At 44.0% G+C, this 20461-nt stretch overlaps 1 protein-coding gene across 1 annotated transcript; it reads right to left on the bottom strand.

Annotated features, from left to right (window-relative positions):
• Positions 1 to 7400: 7400 nt before the first annotated feature.
• MAPK3 (mitogen-activated protein kinase 3) lies at positions 7401 to 20232 on the bottom strand. The gene is made up of 9 exons (XM_054992504.1): positions 19927 to 20232; positions 16767 to 16949; positions 15788 to 15977; positions 15537 to 15653; positions 14808 to 14922; positions 14511 to 14642; positions 10083 to 10192; positions 9813 to 9951; positions 7401 to 9058 (listed from the first exon to the last, which is right to left on the bottom strand). Exons 1-8 carry the CDS (start codon positions 20088 to 20090, stop codon positions 9832 to 9834), a joined length of 1131 nt encoding a protein of 376 aa, XP_054848479.1. The 5' UTR covers positions 20091 to 20232; the 3' UTR covers positions 7401 to 9058; positions 9813 to 9831.
• Between the last annotated feature and the right edge of the window lie 229 nt (positions 20233 to 20461).

The following is a 20461-nucleotide window of genomic DNA, read 5'->3' as shown; positions in this document are numbered from 1 at the left end:
GATAACACTTGATCCTGTGATGTTTGCATCAGTTGCTTGGCTACAACTCCTTCATCTAGGAGTGCCAGTATAGAGAACATTGGTGACATATTTTAAAGACTCCATCAGCCATTTCAGATTTGAGAAATCGCAAAGTAAGATGTTGGGAGGTCACAAGAATTGTTTTGTTGGTCTGTGCAGATCACTGGGGTGGTCCAGGAATCTGTCCCCCCACAATGGTCAGCCTGCAGCTCTTAGGAAGCGTATAAGCAGAGCTTGTCAGAGACTACAACTTCCTGTTGTTGGGCTTCAACAGCAAATAATCAAAGGCAGGCTTCTCCTGAACACGGAAGGTTCTATTCTTAGCTTTTTGTAGTCAGTCATTTCTTTGTGAATTTGTCTAGTTTCACATCATTCTGAGTCTATGGCCACAATACCATCTTGTAATAATAACAATAATACTTAGCATTTATAAGATCCAGGTCCAATAGCACCTTAAAGACCAACTAGATTTCCAAGCTACGAGCTTTAAGGGAGCATTGACTCTCGAAAGATCATACCTTGGAAATCTAGTTGGTCTTTAAGGTACTATTGGACCCGGATTATACTCTTTGACTGCAGACCAACACGGCTACCCACCTGGAACTTAAGCATTTAAGTGACGATTTAGACTTTTCAAAGTGTTTCAGTTACATTATGCTGTATGTTTCTTACTAAAGAACCCTGTACAAGAGGTCAGAATCACCTTCTCGGTAAAGCAAAGTCTACTTTGTTCCCAGCAGCAACTTGCTTTCCTTCCATTTTTCCTGTTGGCGGGGGAGACTCCCCCCCCCATTATTAGCTAGAAGACCAAGGGCCCCTGCATATCTGCATCATCTCCAATATATTCCGCAGGGAGAGCAGAATTTAAATGGAATAAAAATAAAATACAACAAAAACGCATGCAAGAAAAATCAGCCTGGCCTCAACTTATTTGCTTGTTAACAAGTCTCCTTTGCTTGGGCATCGCCTATCAGGTCTCCCTCCTCTGCCTCTTGCTCCTGCATTTTAGCCTGAGAGCTGGGCTCCTATTATCTATACACCCCAATTATGCCCTTGGGATTTCATTCCCATCTCAGGAAAGATCTTGGAACTTTAAAATATAATAAATACTGCAGAAAGAAGGCATGAGACTGGGCAATTAAGAGACTTGTCTAATGCCACTTGAGTGATTTCATGGCAGTAGGCAAGCTGTGAACTGAGGACTTCCTCATTCACGGTTCAGTCTCTGTTGCTATGCTAGCTTTCTGTTTTGGCAGTGAATTCTGAAAAGAACAGGGGATACAAAGACACATGGCGGCAGCTGCCAGGATGCTCGGACAAGGGCTGGTCTGAGTTCACAGTTGCGCATTTGATTTGCAAGCATGGAGTACAAAGAGCGGAATGGCCCATCACCGTCTCCTGCTCCTTGAGAGCTTCCTTGTGATGTCTGGCTAGATGCTGTTGGAGGCTGAGAGCTGGGCTTGGTGGATCTTTTATTAGAGTCCTGTATGCTGGATAGCTCTTCGCTGGTGTTTTTTGTTGTGGTTTCTAAAGCATAACAACAACAACATTCAATTTATATACCACCCTTCAGGACAACTTAATGCCCACTCAGAGCGGTTTACAAAGTATGTCGTTATTATCCCCACAACAAAACACCCTGTGAGGTGGGTGGGGCTGAGAGAGCTCCAGAGAACTGTGACCTGCCCAAGGTCACCCAGCTGGTTTCAAGGGGAGGAGTGGGGGATCAAACCTGGTTCTCCCAATTAAGAGTCCCGCACTCTTAACCACTACACCAAACTGGCTCTCAAGATTACTGAGCCCAAGCGTAGATAAAACTGACACAACCATCCTTTTTATACTCTTGGGGGGGGGCGTAAGGAGTGACAAAAAGTTAGCCTCCTCCCCCTTAATGCTATCCTGAAGGTGGCAACTGTAATGCGCTTTGGGGATTGGGGTTAAATTTGGGAATGCTCACTCTTGACTATTCTCCTCGTACACATCCAAATCGCAAGATCGTGAAAAGGCATCCTTTGTACCTACTGAAGTCAGGAAATCTCCATTCTCCCACAGATTTTCAGATCTGACAATATAATAAATGGTAATTTACATAGTTCTTTGGAGTCTTCAAAGTGCTTTAGCTTTATTCACTAAACTGGTTTAACCTAAGAACTTCAGGGAGTCCCCAATGTGAAATATCTGGATTGGAATTCACCAGGAAGCTTGATACTACCCAATTAGACCTCAGTTGCAGTAATGGTTTCGTGTCGAACTACATATACTAAATTTGCTTAGAAGATCTAATGTATTGTCATTTATTACTGATGTTGTGAATGGACAACGTATCTTGTATACATCTTGTCTTGTATACATTTCATAGACAAGTTGCAGTCTGTATGTCTGGCATTTAATTGCCTTTTGAGTCCAAACAGTTCTTTTCTTTATGCACGTGTATATATCTGCCAACTGAGGATATACTTAATGCATTCAATTAAGTGGGATGTAGTGCACGAAAGTATGTTAGGCTTTAACATACTACAAAGGTGTCTTTTTCTTTTGCTATAATGTGGTAAAATGGCTACCACTCGGCAATACATTACCTTGTTGACTGTCTTGTGGAGGTATTGTAAGATTTTCTGGGCTATCTAGCACAGACTAGACCAGTACAGAGTTAATGTGGCACACACAATATTGTGTTGATTTTATTTGGTTTTACTTTTATGTGTATGGTTATTTTCCCAAAACCTTTCACTTAAGCTAGCTAAAATTTTAAAGAACAGACAAAATAACCAATAACATTGGTTATTAACTTTCTTTGCTATACTTCCTCTTGTTCTGGTCCCCCATATGGTTTGGAGTATGTGGGCAAAGAATAAATTCCATTCATTAGAGACAGACTATACATTTTGGCTGAGGTAAAATGCATTTGTGATGAGACTCTGAATGACTCAGCCTGTAGCTCCTCTCTCTTAAAAGCCATCTTGAATGTCTAGAGAGATGCAGAACTCTTACATTGTTTATAACATCATGATCGATTTGCTCTGGGGATTACTGGAATCCATATTTTGTTGTTTCATCTTGTTCACTGCTATGCGGGTAGCAGTGTGACAATCATACTTGCAAGAACCCTGTAGGGTAGGACTTTTAAAATTACTCTGAGGCTGTAAATATAGGAGGCTAAGAGAACAACTGTTTGCCCAAGACTACTTAGTAGGTGAGATTTGAACCCGTGACATCCCTCTGCTCACCATTTACCATGATATCACCTCTTGGCTTTTCACGGGAGAAAAAACAACGGAGGTCTCTGAATGTTTCTCAAAAACGAAGCAAGCAGAGACGCTCTGAACAGGCCTAATCCCTCATTGGAAAGGACAATGTGTGGTTTTTTTCATATTTATTTATTTATTTATAGTCCCCCTTTCCTACGGAGACTCAAGGCAGATTACAGAGTGTGGTCAATGCCATCAGTGCTCCGGGGCACCCAAGAAACAACAACGCAATAGGGTTTGGGCAGCAGAAACTGGGAAACGAGCAGAAATCTGAACAGAGAGCTGAGACAACACTGAAACGAGGCTTAAGCAATTGTGCTTCTAAATAGGTTTATATATGTAATTATTCCAAAAAAGCAGCTGTTAACACATTGCAGCAAAAACAGGCATGATGTTGTGGCACTTTAAATACTTGACACACTTTTAATCCAGTATTTGCTTTCACGGACCAGATTTCACTTCCTCAGGTACATACAGGTCCTCTCTCTCTCTTGCCCTTTGATGCTAGCTTTTAAGAGTTTTTTAATTTCTTCATAAACTCATGTAAATAAATAAGTAAATAAATAAATATGTATATGTCTGCCAAAGACTGGATCTGAAAAAGTGAGATCACAAGCTTTGCTGGAATAAAAGCGCACACACAAACATGCACCGAGTCATTCGCTGAAATGAGTCGTGCCACTTCCAGCTGCCATTTCAGGTGCTTTACGAGCATCATCTGTCCTCTCCTCAAACTGTCCTTGCCAAAGCTTACATAATAGGATGCCTATTGGCGTTCCTAGTCAGTTTCACCCTGTAGGATCGTGGTGGGTGTGAATACAAAGATGTATTCTTAAGAGAGGTAATTGGATGGAACCTTAAAACTCCAGCAATTAACCTCAGCGGCAGGACACCCAATCCATAAACACCTGGAGCTGCCTTGCACCGAATTAGACCATTGGTCCATCAAGGTCAGTACAGTCTATTTAGACTAGTGATGGTCTTCTGGAGACTCCAATTCAACACAGAAAGGTTTTAAAAAGTTATTTGGGCCCTGAGGCATTTCCAGATGGTAGCCTAGCCTAAAGAGGATCCATGAGATAAGTCTTCTGCTCTGCAACACGCTGATACAGAACCAGCCCCAGGGCTGTGGTCTGCAAGCATGTGATGCAGCGATCCGGCTGCCGCTGAGCAGGCCTGGATCCAGGTGGGTGACCCCCTGGCAAGGTGAGGGAAATAAATGCAATCAAACTTATCAAGTCCGTAGGGGGCGGGTGGCTGATTCAGTATCACCAATGCAAGTATTCTCCCCCCCCCCCCCAGAGTAGTACCAAAAATGGCACTGGCTCAAGCAATTTGAAATCTATAGCAGAACTCAACTTGTCTTTTAATCTGCATTGACAGCTTGTTTATTTAACCAAGAGAGAGAGAGAGAGTAAATACACTTGAAGGAGCAGTCCCTGGCAGTGAGGAATTCTAGAATATTTCAGCCACACTTCCTGGCTTGATTCTTCAGGATTACAAACTCCACCCAGTTGCACAATAGCAGCTTGCTCTCCCCCAAATGAAACAGGCTGAAAATGAGAACACAAAGACGGAAGGCGGGGGGGGCACACTTTAAAGGGGAAGGGCTGCCTGGGGGCTACAGGTCAACCGTCCCTGGTGTTGACACCATTTCTGGTAATGCTTGTGCTAATTCTCCAGTGATCTACGTACAGATATTGCTACTTTGTTGTTGCAGATTATGTGGCCTTCTCCGCAGGATACCGACAAGCCTGTGGTTTCCTGTAGGTGACAGTTCTCCTCCGACTGATACGTAGAGAGAAAGCAGTGCAGAAGCGATGTGTAACGTTCACCCTCTTGCTGTGTGAGGGCCTGGAGTTGGCTAGAATCTTCCCAGGGAGATTAATCTTTCCCCTTCTGTTGTCATTTTCCGCCAATGGGTGAAGACTTTTTAAGATTTCATTTGGCATTCCCTCCGTGATCCCACTTTCATGTCCAATGGTTTTTTTTAAAAAAAACTGTGGTTTAATGATGTGTTGCTGTTGTTTTGGTTGGTTTTAAAATGTAACTTTATTATATATATTTTAACTGGTTAACTGCCTTGATGGGCCCTTATGAGGGGAGGAAGGTGGGATATAAACCTTGTTAAATAAAGTAAGAGCCACTATTGTTTTCTTAGTTCTCCTCACATTTGTGTCCCATCTATTCTCTGATTAGATACATAGTTCTAGTTTCCCTGTTATATCCTCACAGCAACCCTGTGAAATAGATAAGAACAATCTGAAGTATCTAAAGATAGACCAATCTCATCTGAAGTATATCCACTGAACTTCAAGCCAGACAGAGGATTGGAAATCTGGAGCTCCCAGAGCCGAAGCCTAGTTAATGCAAGGAAAATCTCTAGATGTTTGTAACAAAGATGGGAGGTGGATGGGAGGGAGCGCTGACTCTTTCCCTCACTAAGAGAAACCCCCAAGGCTAGAGGAAAGGATTACCGATTTCTCTCAGGCATGTTGTAATACACACACTGGATGTTTCTGCTAGAAAACTGCAGGCCAGTAGACAGAGGGGAGAGGGGCTGTGAACTGGCCAAGAGGCACCAATGGTGAGTTTGCAGGCACGGCCCTGCAGTCATTCCAGAACAAGAGCCACTCTCCTCTTCTGTTAAATAAATAAACGTTTCAGTTGTTGGCGCAATTGATGCTTCAGTGGCAAAGGAGGAAGCCTGACAAACGTGGAACGATCTGGAAGTTCTGTACTTTTCTGTGAAAACCAAGCTGCACAATCTTGTCTGCAAGAAAACGTCTGCTACCTCTTCATGAAGTAAGACTGGGGGGGCCTTTGAACTGATTTATTTAGTTGTACCTTGAGAGGCTCAGCTGTGCCCGTTATAACTCATAACACTTTTTCCCCTGTAGCATTAATCTAAGCCGTACCTAACTTGTCTTTACATGTCACTTGGGAGGCTTCCTGCATACAAAGATACCTCGACCACAGCAGAAACCGCATTTCCAATAGTTGTTCAGGTTTGCTTCTACATTTCATTTTAAATCTGTACCCCTTAACAAAGGCAGCTGTTAAACAAGGTCATTTTAGTGTGGAAATAAACCTGACAGCAAAACTGGTTCTCAGTCATTGCAATGAAGACAGCGTGCAGGGCTTTCTGAATGTGTGAAGAATGGTGTCACAATCAGTTACCTGGATCTGTCTCATGTCATATTTCACATGGAGACTGACTCAAAGGCAAAGGATGGCAAGGAGAAACGGGGGATCTTGTGAAGTCAGAATCACCTTTTTGTTAGCAGGATAAGGGAGAGATCTCCCAGTAAATCAGGCCCATTACTTACCTAGACTTCTTTTGCTCCTGCTGCTAAAAACCAGGACAGAGACTATGGCGCCACTACTTAGGGGCTTCAGTTTGGTGCCAAAGTTCTGCCACCAAGTCAGTGCCATAGCACAGGCAGGGAAGTGGGCAGCTCTGTGTTACTCATATTTCCTTATGACTTGGAACTGTACCACATTCTAAACAGGATTTGCCAAAAAGCTGACTGCTGCATGTAACAGCTTTGAATCCCAGAGTAATGTTTGGAGCAAAGGATATGCTCTCAAAGTTTGCTTTATTTGTAACCATAACAGAGATTCTGATTGTGAAATACAGAATGTTGTTGATGGAGGGGGTCTGTAGGCCTGGAAGTTTTTTGTATGCAGGTTTTCTAGCCCCGCAAGATCAGAAGCTGTAAGGATGAGGCTGTCATCCACTCACACTTGCCAAGTCACATGATCATTTGCTGGCACCCTTTTGTGCCCTTTCATCATGTTCCCCTTCCTCCCTGATGACAAACAATCTCTTACATTTCATAAACTTTAAATCAGAACCGAACCCTTCTTGACAAAGCAGTTGCAGCAATCAGTATGCAAATATTCCCAATTCATCTCAGTTGTACATTTGTTGGTTTCATATTTACCCTGACAAACCAGTTTTAAAGCCAAGACCAACAACTGTCTTCATATGGAGCTAAATTTCGGTCTGGAATTTTAATAGAGGCAGATGTCTGAAGGTATTAAAACCAATACTTGTCCCCGTCAGGCAACATATTGTCCCCATCATCTTTCCACTCCTGCCCAAAACACAGAAATCAGACATGGAAGGAATAAAGGAATGATTTATTTCAGGGTCTTTATACAATTTGAAGAAGGGGATGGGGAGGTATTAATTCCCTTCAAATCCAAGTTTCCTCAAAATATTTTGTCCACCCCTAGGCAGGAAGCCCATTGCATGTTATCATGGTTAGATTTTAGACAAACAAGCAATGTTACCTCAGAGAAGCTTCCTCCTCCCTTAACCAGATTAAAAAAACCAGAACATCCCACATTCCAGTTTTTCTACTTCAAGAACTTCCTTCGTTGAGAACCCAGAGATCCCGCCAGTCTCACTCATCCAAATCAGCACCCAAAAAAATGGGGCACATGGAAATGGAAGGACATCATCAAAAAGTTAGTCCACTGGAGTGGGGGGAGGGAATCACTTGCAGCTCAGGTGGTTTCCTTCTCACTGCCGACTAGTCTAGTTCACCAGCTCTTCTGAGCGCTCACAGATCTGAAACACCCCCTCCACCCACACAGTTGGGTTGTTACGGGGCAAATGGGCTGTCCCCTCAGGACGCACAGATATGACCGCCCGTCATCTTCCCAGCCTTTCCCTCCCTTAAAGTCACGTTTGTGGATCCGTGCCTTTCGGACTCTCTGTCACGCAGCCAAGACTAGGATTAAGAATGTGCACACTATTTTTAAAAAATACAAATCAAGAAGGGAAAAAATTAAAAGGGCAGCCGTGTTAGGATTGTAGCAGCAAGATGACAAAAGTGCTGTGCTGTTGTTGAGGCTAGTCGGTTTCTCGGGAGTCTGCATATGCAACAGTCCATATCAGATGATGCAAAGTAGGGGGTGAAAAAAGAGAGACAACCAACCACAAGCTGGGCTGTTTCCAGTGAGAGGAAGCAGACAAAGTTGAAAGCCTTTCTTTTTCATCTGCACAGCGTCTCAAACAATACAGTAAGCCGAAGAGGGGAGGGGGAGAATTTGTGCCTCTTCAACGCAGGGCACACTTTTCCGCTTGGTTAAAATCTTACCTACGCAGCTTATCAGATGCTATCCATAGTGACAGCTAAGATCAGCTGTGCATTACAAGTGTTCCAAATTGGCACTGATCAGCAGACCAAAAAACAGCACAGACATGCCCTCCCTCCGAGCAGGGAGGAACCAGGACTCCTGGGTTCATGAGGAGTGTTTCAGGTAAGTTGGGCAACATAACTCCTGGATTCTGCTCCCAGTTTTGGAAAAGTAGTGGGAGTCAGTGGATTATGGGACAGAGCATCCAGGAGCCGCAATTTCATGTTCAACTCCCTTTGCTAATAATGCCCAAGGGATCAGAAAATGGCCCTGCTAAAAATCAGCATTAGTTTATTAACTCATTAACAAAGACAATAAAATGCCAAAATAGGAGATGACACTACCCCCCTCTGTTTCATTAAAGGGGGAGGGGAGAAAACATTTCCTTTCCCTCCTGTAGGGGAGGGGAGAAGCCCCTCCCTGCCCCCAACCTGGGCACCAGGGTCTCACCCCAATACATCACATTAAGGGGTCCAGAGATGGGTTACTGGGGTTCACAGCCACGTAGCAAAGCGCAGTTGTACAGCAAGTCAACAGGGGCACCCCCAAATCAGTACCCCCTGAATCCTGTGCTCCCCTCCAAAATCCAGTAGGGGAGCTGGGTACAGTCCCAAATCATCTCCTGCTGAAGTAGAGACCTGCAAGGAAAAGGACCCCATGAGGATCGCTGCAAAGGGCACAGGAATTGTGCCACTGTAGATCTGTTCACATGTAAGGCAGCAACTTTAATCTTGTATCCACATCTTATGAATTCCCAGGAATTGAAAGTCTAGCCACTACATGGAAAACAAAACAAAAGCCAGTCCCCTTGTATGGGCACATGTGTACACACCCACACCCACCCCGTTACTGCAAATTTAGTATCAACAAGTCAAGAAATGGTAAAATGTGTGTCCTTGTTGCCCATCTATCCATCCCCAGCAAAAAGCATAACAAAAGTTGGATGTATAGTTGCAATGAGCATTTGCATATAATGATACTTCTCTGTGGCAATATTCATATGAACCATCCCGATCAAACCTCACTCTCAAAGTTTCTTAAGGTGCTGTCCATACTCAGGCAGTGTAGAAAGGGTTTCACGTGTGTTACGGAACTTACAAAAGCAGCTCACCAGACAGACTGGCTCCACTGTGTAGGAAGTCTCCAGGCCAGTGACCAGCCGTCAATGGGGGGAGCACTGGGAGGTGAGGTGACTTGGAAGGAAAGTCACAAGTTTATCACAAGCTGTGCGAACTAAGCCCTCGCTGACCAAAAGCTGCTACAAAACAACTGACCACTCAACCTTAGATTGCGTGAACTTTAAGTCAATGTACTATGCAGTGCAGCTGCCTAATAGGAGAGGTAAATCCCGATCTAGACCAGCGCCACCTACAGAGCATCTGCTATACTCACCAACGGTCCATGTAGCCACTCAAGGCCCTTGGTAGCCAGGTTGGAATCGTGCTGTCTCCTCAAAAATCAGTTCTTTCAGCCTCTCTTTGGGCAGATCATCCAGCTCCATATCAAAGGTGAAGGGCTCCTCAGCAACTGGCTAGGATGGGGCACAAAGGAGGAACGATATTCAAAAGCTCTGGTTCCCCAACTTCACTCTCCCAATTCTAACCCATGTGTCAGTCTGCCTCTCCCATCCCTTCAAATCTTCATTCCCAAAGCATCCCTCACCTCATCTGAGGGGTCATAGTACTGCTCTAGGTAAGAATGAGCCAGTGACTCCTCCACCGTGATGCGCCTGTTTGGGTTAAACGTCAACATTTTGTCCAGAAGGTCCAGTGCTAGAGAGAGTGAGAAACAGGACACAGTATCAGTGACTGGTCAGCAGATGGCAACAAGAAAAACCCTATCATAAATGAACCGAAGTGGGTGAAGGCTTGGTGCGTGGCCACAGATGCTAGCAAAGCAACTCAGCACGATTAGCTTAAAACAACCAGTCCCATCTGAAGGGACCCACAAGTAACCTGTGCACTGACCTAACATGGACTGACTCAGTGACATGATCTCATAATCATGAAGGCCCCTGTTCAGTAAGGCCAAGGATCCATTTAGTCCTTGTCTTGTTTCCAGCAGAGGGCAGACAGATGCTTCCAGGGAAGTCCACAAGGCCATGAATGCAACAGCTCTCCCCTCTATACATCCCAGTGTGCAAGATTTTGAGGTAGGCTGCCTTCATACCATGGAAATGTCATTTTGTTTATCATGTCTAATAACCACTGGTATTTCTTCCACACACGTGTCTAACCCCTTTAAAAGTCATCTGGGCTAGACAACTCAATATTAACTATGTTTTAACAAAGAGTTGCAGATTTCTTTTTTAAAGTTCCATAATGTCCCACATTTGAACTCTTTTAAGATCTCTCAAGTGAATGCTATCTGGCCTCAGTGACGTTAGCCTGCAGTTTGTTATCTCTAAACCTTTTATCGTTTTGCCTTCTGTATTTGTCATGACTCCTCAGATGGTGCCCCATTGTTTACAGATGTTATAAACAGTGGCTGAGATGTAAACTGTTCTTGAAACATCTTCTACAATGAAGACTGAAGCCAAGAATTCATTTGCCTTCCCTGTGACTCTTCCAGTCCTTCACATCAACCTTTGCCACCTAAAAATTCTACTGCTCTTCTGGCTGGTTTCTTTCTTGTATAGCTTAAATGCCAATACATTTTTAGTCATTTGCTCCTCAAATTCTGTGCCTGAATACTGTCATCAATTGAATTGGTTTTCTCAGATTTTGTATTGTTTGGGGAGGAAAAACCTTCCACTAACAGAAGCCTTTTTGCGGCTCTCTGGACACAACTGGTGTCCTCTTGAACTTGTTTGTGCTCCTTTCTAATCCATGGTATACATTTCGTATCAGCCTCTATTAAGATGGTTTAAACCAACTGCCAAGCTTCCAGATGAGATCTAACCCTCCAGATTCTCCCATCTGATCTCCTTGTACCTTTCTTGTTTGACAAATCCCCTCTTCAGAAACTGAAGTATGATTGTGTTGGAATTTCCAGAAAATTTCCCAGTTGCTTATGTACTGAATTAGGAAGAAACCTGGAAGCTTTCCCCAAAAGATAAGCCTTGTCAAATCCTGAACTCCACTTGGTAATGAATCAGAGATTTTCTTTCTGGTGTTTGGCTCTATTAGTAACTTTTATAAGGCACAGCAACTTATCGTATCTAGACATTTTCTGCTAATCTGAACGACTGGACTAAATTCATCCAGTTAATATGAACAACTGAATCGATCCAATTTCTTTCTATATTTCAAGATCACCATCACAACTGAAGCAGACAAGAAGATGGGGGAAAGAGAGAGATATACAAAATATATCTTCAGAACATTATTACCTTTCTGGCCTGGTATTTCTATTCTCAATGATTCTGTGAATGAGTTTTTCCCTGAAGTTTTCAATTTCTTTTACTCTATGTCTTCCAAAAAAAGCAAAAAGGACTAACACTGTATTTTCTGAAAATGTTAGATCCAGGGATAATTACAGGCTAATAAAAGTAACTATTCTAATCCATATAGTTGTTACATTTCTGTTCAGATTTTTTCTTCTTAATGGACTCATACAACTGCGTACATTTTTTTTGCCCTTGATTATCACTGTCCCACCTGGTATTTTAAATTCTCACTATGTTTGTGTTTAAATTGTAACTCTGTACATACTTACCAGGGAGTAAGCCCCACTGAACGTAGCAGAACTTGTTCCCAAGGATCAAACTGCACCTTGCGTATCATAGCATTGAGCCTATAAACGTTTATATAATTTATCCTCCTAAATGTCCCTTTTGTATGCTGACTGAGTGTTCGATTGACTGCCTATTGTCTCTGGAAATACACTATCAACTTTTATTCTCGCTCTGAAGGCACAGAGTGCTAAGAAATTAGTTATCCCACACCAGAGTCTTCTCAGCTCGTGTTATTTCCCCCTACAAATCAGCATACAAGCAGCTCTTTGAATGTCTGGATTTTAAGTGTCAACAGTCTGGTAAAATTATGGTTCAGAGGGGAGTCGGACCCTTTTGTACAGTTTTGACTTCTCCCAAAGAATCCTTATGAAGTCTCCCATTGCTGTTGGGCTTTTTTTACGGTGTGAATTGGGGACCTGCAAATGCTAAAAGGCAGCATGTGGATAAAATTATTTTAAGAAAAAAGGAAGGAGTCAGAAAAGAAGACCACATGAATAAAGGCTCCTGCATCTATTTATTTACTCCATTTAAACTGAACCTTTATCCCCAACGGGGACCCAAACAGTCTTCCTTTGTTCTCTTCTTCTCCGTTTTATCTTCAAACCAATCCTGTGAAGTATGTTAGGCTGCAAGATTCTGTGGCAGAGTGGTGAGTCAAATTTAGGTCTCCCAAATTCTAGTCCAACATTAACCACTCCGACACACTGGCTCTGCAATCTTAATTTTGCTAAGTGCATGAGAAATTGTCCCTACCAAAATGTAGAGGGTTGCAGTCCCTTTTTCACACAAACTATTAGAGACAAGCCTTTACATCTTCATCACTCCAGCAAAAGAACGCTAAATTGTTTTATGGGGCAGAAGCATCCGTCCATATCTGCACCACACAAAGTGGCATTTCAAGCTGCCGATCCCCAAATTTCTATTCATTTCATGCACAACAACTTTCTTTATTCATCAGCAAACCAGGGCAAGAGTTTTAAAAGGAAAATCAATTGTTCTTTTAAAATATCAGAAAAGCATACAAGTTAATGTCCATCAATGAAGGAATATCACAGAAAACAAACTAACTGGTAAGGACCTCAGCAACACCATGCAATTAATACGAATGATACGATATATATTGTCAGGGCTTTTTTTCTTGGAAAAGAGGTAGTGGAACTCAGTGGTGGAACTCAAGACTGCACAATGATGTCACTTGGGTCAGCTGGAACAAGGGGGGAGTTTTTTAAAGTTTAAATTGCCCTTGGTGAAAATGGTTACATAACCGGTGGCCCCGCCCCTGGGGCCACACAGAGGGGAGTTTAGATTGCCCTCTGCACTGCCGAATTGCACGCAAGGCAATCTAAACTCCCCTCTGTCTGGAGAGGACAGACAGAGGCCATGTGACCATTTTTAAGAGGTGCCGGAACTCCGTTCCACCGCGTTCCCGCTGAAAAAAAGCCCTGTATATTGTTAATCAGATGAAGAAGTTGGTAATAACCAGACAGAATGGGGCAGACCCAGGAGCTCACACTGTTCACTGTAAATTGTATTTTTGATATATACTGTTTGAACATTCTTATTCTTCTCTTCATATTGTGGCGCGCGCGCGCGCACACACACACACACACACAAAACTTTTTTCTGTGAATGACTACTTACTCTTCTCACCATGTGATAACAATATACAGATAATGTATACATGTAATTCCTTATGCTAAGATTTATGTACTAGTTATGCTCATATACCTGTAATTCATCATGTCTTTTGTAGAATTTTATGAAATGAGTTCATTCTTTTCTTCATCTTATTAGCAATATATATTATACCATTCATATCAATTGCATGGTGTTGGTGAGATCTTTACCAGTTTGTTTGTTTTTCAGGGTATTGTTAATACCTTTTCCCTTTTTCTTTTGTCGCCAAAGGAAGCAAAACAGTGTGCAAAAAGCAGGGTTTGCAAAGTGCATGGAAGTGTTTTGCAAATATAGGCCCCCAGGCAACAGCAAGGAGAAAGCTGCAAGACACACACACATTGATTGTATTGACCTACACTGTGCTTATTAGACGTCTCTTCTTATGAACTGTTATCGACTTAATGCTGTGTAATCTGCTTTGAGTCTCAGTGAGAAAGGCAGTCTATAAATACAGTAAATACATAAATACATCCCCTTCACCATGTAGTGGTGTGTGCAGACTAAGAACCAAGAGAAGACATGCAGTTAAACAGACAGATACAATTTAGTTTCATACTGCAATTTGGGATTAAGGGAGGACTCCCAATTAGAAACAGTTTGGATTTCTGGCATAGATTGCATGAATAAGTATGAACCAAACAGAGACAGATAACCTGGAATATGGAAGAGAGGTTGTCAATAATAAGCTATTCCTGTTGGGACACAGCTATTTTCTGTATCTTCTCTCTTGGTCTTACCTTTGGGATCAGCCTTGGGGAAGAGTTTGGACCAGGGAACCTTGGGCTTTTGGGGCAATGACTGGAGATAGTTTCGAGCCTTCATGTTGATGATGCAGTTCAGATCGTCTTGAGATGGAGAACCCAGAATACCTGTAGAAGTAAGAGGTTAGAGTGCCACTGGGTGTCAAGCAAGGGGAGAGCCCTATTGTAGAAATAGGTTGTAGACTACAAAGAGGGTGGTATCAGGCATAAAAAAGTGTAGCAAGACCAAGAGAGGGGAAACGGGGAGTTTAGAAAACCCTCCTTCCCCCTTACCCAGGATGTGGTTCAGCTGGTCCAGGTAGTGCTTGCCAGGAAAGATGGGTCGGTTCGACAGCATCTCGGCCAGGATGCAGCCCACAGACCATATATCAATGGACTTGGTGTAGCCCTGGGAAGGGGGAAGAGATGGAAAGAAAACCCAGGATTTGGGGTTCTTTGCTTCTTCCCTGTTCTCACCTGCTATTTTCTGTCCCTCAAAGAAACTGGAAATGGCAGCGCCAGCAAAAGAATGGTACACAGCAAGTCTGCTTTCCTCCTAGTCTAGACTACAAGGGCACCGTGTGTATGTAAAAGAATGATACATTCTGTCATGGCCTTTGGAAGAGTGAAGAGGTTGCAAAAAGGTTGATGAGTAAGAGGGAGGATAAAGGTATGAGGTCCTAAGGCCTTGAAGAGAAACTGATAGCCAGAGGTCAGCCATAATGAACCAGGAAAACAGAACTTGGGCAACTGAGGGGCTGCAACAAGAAAGGACTGTACATCATGGTGGGGCATAGCGGAGAGGATACAGATTCACCTGGATTTTGGCTGAGCGCTCATTTTGTAGGTTAACTGAGAACTATCCTTACGCCTGTCCTCCACTGTAAATCTCTTTTCTTTCCAGAGAAGTCAGAAATCCCGAGTCCCGATTAATCCAATGGACTTAGCCTCCTCCTCCTCCTCCTCCTCTTTCCTGATTCAAGAGTTCAGTCTCCCAGATCCTTGCAACCCTGATCGTCTTACCTTTGAATTAAGCATGATTTCAGGAGCGCGATACCAGCGAGTGGCAACATACTCTGTTAAGAAACCTGTGTGGTCATGGTCTGGATCAGCAATCCGGGCCAGGCCAAAATCACAGATCTGCAGAGAGAGAGAGAGAGAGAGAGAGAGAGAGAGAGAGAGAGAGAAGGCGGTCAGGCAAAAAGTTACAGCAGGACAACAACTAGGGTTGAGGTGGTTTGTACAGAAGTTAGGAGAGGGCTGCTGAATGGCACCTTCAGGTCACATGTGGTGTTGATGAGAAGATTGCTGGGCTTCAGGTCCCGGTGAAGCACGTTGGCGGAGTGAATGTATTTCAGCCCTCGGAGAATCTGATAGAGGAAGTAGCAGATATGATCATTGCTGAGTTGCTGGGTTTTCAGCAGCTTATAGAGATCTGTCTCCATCAAATCCTGAACTATGTATCTGCAAATGGAAACCATGATCCCTCAAGCAGAGGGAAGGCAAGGCGACGAGTCAAGGAAAGTAGTTTTGTGTATGCGTGTATACAAACTCATCTGAACCATGGTGGCACTGCCCCCCATAATGGCTGAATCCTGGCCACTAGAAGCCAGCCCCTGCAGACAGCTTCCAACAGTTGAATCTCCAGTAGCTTTACTGTCACAAGGCAGCTAAGTCCAGCTGTATAGACTTAGTCAGTGACAGGATGAGAACAGCATACTTGGTCAGTATAAGGGGACTCAACAGAAGAAAGCTTCTTAAACCCAAGCAACTGACAGCTAGTGCCTTGAACTGTACCCTGAAAACAAGAGGAAGCCAGCACAGTGCCAGCTTGGCGTAGCAGTTCAAGTGTTGGACCCAACACTGGGAGACCAGGTTCAAACCCCTGCTCTGCCATGAAGCTTGATGGGTGATCATTAGGCCAGACATACCTTCTAAGCCTAGCTACTTCACACATTTGTTGTGAGGGTAAAATGGAGAATGAGAAACTGATGTTTCTCCTTAGAGGAAGGACAGAATAAAAATGTAAGTAAAGAAAATAAATGCTGGGCATCGGTACAATCTGTTCTCAATAACCCCACTGCTCATCACTATGTTTTGTGCCAACTGACGTTTCAGAGCAGCACATTTGGTTCAAAGGCAGATGGAGGCTCTAAATACAGGACACAATATGGTCTATCCACATATGAGTCCATCCGTTCTCACAGATATCCCTTCAACCCTAGAAAGGACAACAGCTTGTTTGAAAGATACACATCACGCATCTGATCAATGGTAGGTGCACGCAGAATGTCATTGATGCCAATGACATTCTCATGCTTGAAGCGCAAGAGGATCTTGATCTCACGCAGTGTGCGCTGGCAGTACGTCTGGTGCTCAAAGGGGCTGATCTTTTTGATGGCAGCCCGGATCTTGTTGACATGATCATAGGCAGAACTGCAAAGAAAGGATGACAAAGATCAGATACAGATTGGAATGGTGAGATCCACGCACACACTTTGACTTTCTCCTTAATATTCCCAGCATTTTTAAATCAGATTTTTGATGCAATTCCCCCTCTACCCGCATTTGTAGAAAACAGCTTGGTAGTTCATAATAGCAAATTATAGGAAGAACCACTTAGAAGGAAACCAAACTGAAAGCTCTGAGAGAACGCTCAAATTTCAGAATTCAGTCGATAAGCTGAATAGGAAGACAGTGACTTAAGGAAAGGTGGGGCAAATGGCAGGCACAATGAATGAACAATATAGTACAGTCACAGTTACGTACAAGGCTCAGCTACCTGACACAGCATATCATGAGTTGGGTAAGTGCTTTGCCTGGTGTCAAAGCTACAGAATGACATGGCCAAGACCCCTTGAGACATGCAGTATAAGGAGGAAAACCTAGACAGAGCCTGTCCTAAATAAAGTGGGCATGAATATTTTGAAATGAGAGGTCTGGCTGTGTGAATGTCACATGTACTGAAGCTGAATGGCTCCATCTTTTTAAATGGCTCCATTTTTTAAAATTAGGCACAGTTCAAAGGACTTATTCTTACTCGTATGGCCCTAAACGGCCCAGAGACAGGATATGAGAAAGAAAAACTATCTCCCCCCTTTCTTGTACCACCTGCCAATTAAGAACCTCTTTCCAAGGCCTTTTCTCCATTCTCTGCCTGCAAAGGTAAGGCCGACTGAAAACATAAACAATATGTTTTCAGTAGCGGCATCTTTTCTTTTGGAATATCCTCCCCCTTCAGGCTTATCTGGTGACTACCCTACTCTCCTTCAAGTGCCAGGCTAAAACATTTCTCTTTATCCAGGCTTTTAACAGAAGATTTCCACTTTTTAAATGCCTGCTTCTAGCTTGAAAGATGTTTACCATTTTTGGCCACTGAATGTCATTTTATGTCTCTGTCAGGCCTTGCCTTGTTTTTATATTGGTCTTTTACGGTGGTGCTTCTTATAATTTTACTACTACTACTACTACTACTACTGCTACTTTTACTGTGAGAGGTAGCATACACATTTCCAAAACAAATGAAGATGGTGCTTTATATGCTTGGCTCTAGCTGTTGACTCATACTACGGTGGCTAGGTTTGGTATATTGGGATAAAGCGCCACTGTAGACAAAAATGTATGGTGGCCCAGACGGATCTATGAACAATACAGTCTAGCATTAATCTATAGTTTGAGTACAAATCCTACATCGGTTATGAACAATAAAAATCCTACATCGGTTATGAACAATAAAGATCCGTGAGCATAAATAGGGCACTGAGCTTACAGGTATTAGCAGAGAGGAGTTTAAAACAGTCAAGTTTCAGGCGGGTAGATGTGTTGGACTGCAGTAGAAGAACAAGATATTGGCTCCAGTAGCACCCTAAAGACCAATTAGATTTCTAGGGCATGAGCTTTCAAGAGTCAAAGCTCCCATCTTCAGATACTTTCTTTGGATAAAGCTGTCAAGGCACTGAATGAGGTTCATTGCTGGAGAGCATTTAGGGGCTGCACAGGAGATAAAGGACTAGCCAGTACCTGATGCAGCCTCTTGAGGGACTTAAACCGACGTTTAAGTTTATTATACAAAAAGAATATATAATCACATATAAATTGGATTGTTGTTGGTCTATTCAACTTGCCTTACCATCTTTGACAAAGAATGGAAACGAGATAGAAAAGAACCGCTCCACCTGTCAGATGGTCAGTCATGATCGGGATACATCCCTATGCCTTCTACAGAACCCTTGAACTGTACACTAAACTGGACTTCATATGGACTTGGTGCATGATTAGTGAATGGTGGTAACTGGCATTATTTATTATTGTTAAAGAATTCATATTTTCTATTCTTTAGTTGGGCTATTAATACATTGTATACTAGCACTTTAAAATTTTAGCTCATAGGATCCTCCAAATTGTTTACTGTATCTATGCATTAGTACTTTAGTACAGTCTTGGGTGTTGCCTTTTGTGTGTCTGAATCTGAGAGGCAGCTGTTGCATATAAGTATATATGCCTTTAAATAATTTTCTAAGTAAGTAAAAATATGAGTATATGATTGGTTATTTTCCTCAGTTTTCACAATTATTCTCCGCATTTCTACTCTTGTGATACTCTCTGTTCGGCTAACAGCTTTGTGGCAAGAAGTTCATCAAGCGTCAAAGCTGCAGTCACCAAAAGCTCCAGCCATTAAGCTTCCTGACACTGAAAATAATGAGGGCACAGAAGTACCTTTCAAGGCCAGCAGCAGGCAACTTTAGGCTAACACAATACCCGCCAGATGCTGGGCAGCAAGGACACTGGCAAGGAGGGTAAACACTGGCACGGAGCAACAGTGACCTGCAGGAGCCTTTCACTGGGAGGGGCTGGCAACACCACAGTGACTGGGCAGGGCCGGGGCGTGTTTCTAGATTACAATGGCATCATCTGTAGCAAAGGGAATCGGCGGGTGCAATGGCTGGGAAGGGAATCTTGCTTGCAGGAGCAATTATAGCAGCTAAGAACCAATGGGGAGAGAATCTAAGTGGTGGATAAAGTATGGGTGGAAAACAAGCACAAGGGAGGGGTACGGTTGCCGACGCTGGGTTGGGAAATTCCTGACGATCGGGGGGGGGGTGGAACCTAGGGAGGGTGGGCTCAGGTGAAGGGAGGGACCTCAGCGAGGCATAATGCTACAGAGTGCACCCTCCAAAGCAGCCATTTTCTCCAAGGGAATTGATCGGTGTCACCTAGAAATCACACAATTCCGGGAGATCTCCCGGTCCCGCCTGGAGGTTGGCAGCTCAGGGGTGGGAAGCCGGTAACTAAGAAACAACATGGCGGAAGCCTGGTAAAGGGGGTAAGGCGAGCGCGAGCGCCCAATTCCGTGGGATGCGTCGGCCAGCAGCAGCTTTCTTGGGACAATTTCGGGCAGTTCGCGCTCACTCACCAAACCATGCCGTAAGCCCCCTCGCCGATGTACTGCAGATCCGTATAGCGCGGCCCCACATCGAACACCTGCCCTTTCACCGTCTCCACTCCCAGCCTCGGAGCTCCCGGTACGGGCACGGGCCCCGCCCCGCCTGGGGCCGCTGTCGCCGTCGCTGCCGCCATGGCCGATCCGATCGAGAACGTCCCGCAGCCGCTCCTATCACTGCTTTACCCGGAACCGACACCGCCCGAGAACACTGCGCGTGCGCTGAATGTGGAGCAAGCGAGCGACTACTACTACCTATGCGCTTGGCGAGGGCTGCAGCTTAGTAGCCGGCTACGGCGCATGCGCTCGGTTGGCCCGCTAGCGTTTGGCAGGCCGCAGCGCGCCTGGATTGGATTGGGACGTCACGAACTCAACCCGGAAGCGCCGCGCCCAAAACATTCCACTCGAGCGGCGCTCCGCCCTCGACCTGCACTCTCTCGCGCGCGCTTCAGTCTCGCAGGGCCACGCCCCTTGGCTCAGTGCGCCTCCAACCAACTCCTCGGAGCTG

The sequence above is a fragment of the Eublepharis macularius genome, chromosome 12 (assembly GCF_028583425.1).
Source record: "Eublepharis macularius isolate TG4126 chromosome 12, MPM_Emac_v1.0, whole genome shotgun sequence".
Taxonomy (NCBI): domain Eukaryota; kingdom Metazoa; phylum Chordata; class Lepidosauria; order Squamata; family Eublepharidae; genus Eublepharis; species Eublepharis macularius.
This window is presented reverse-complemented; position numbering and strand designations above follow the sequence as displayed.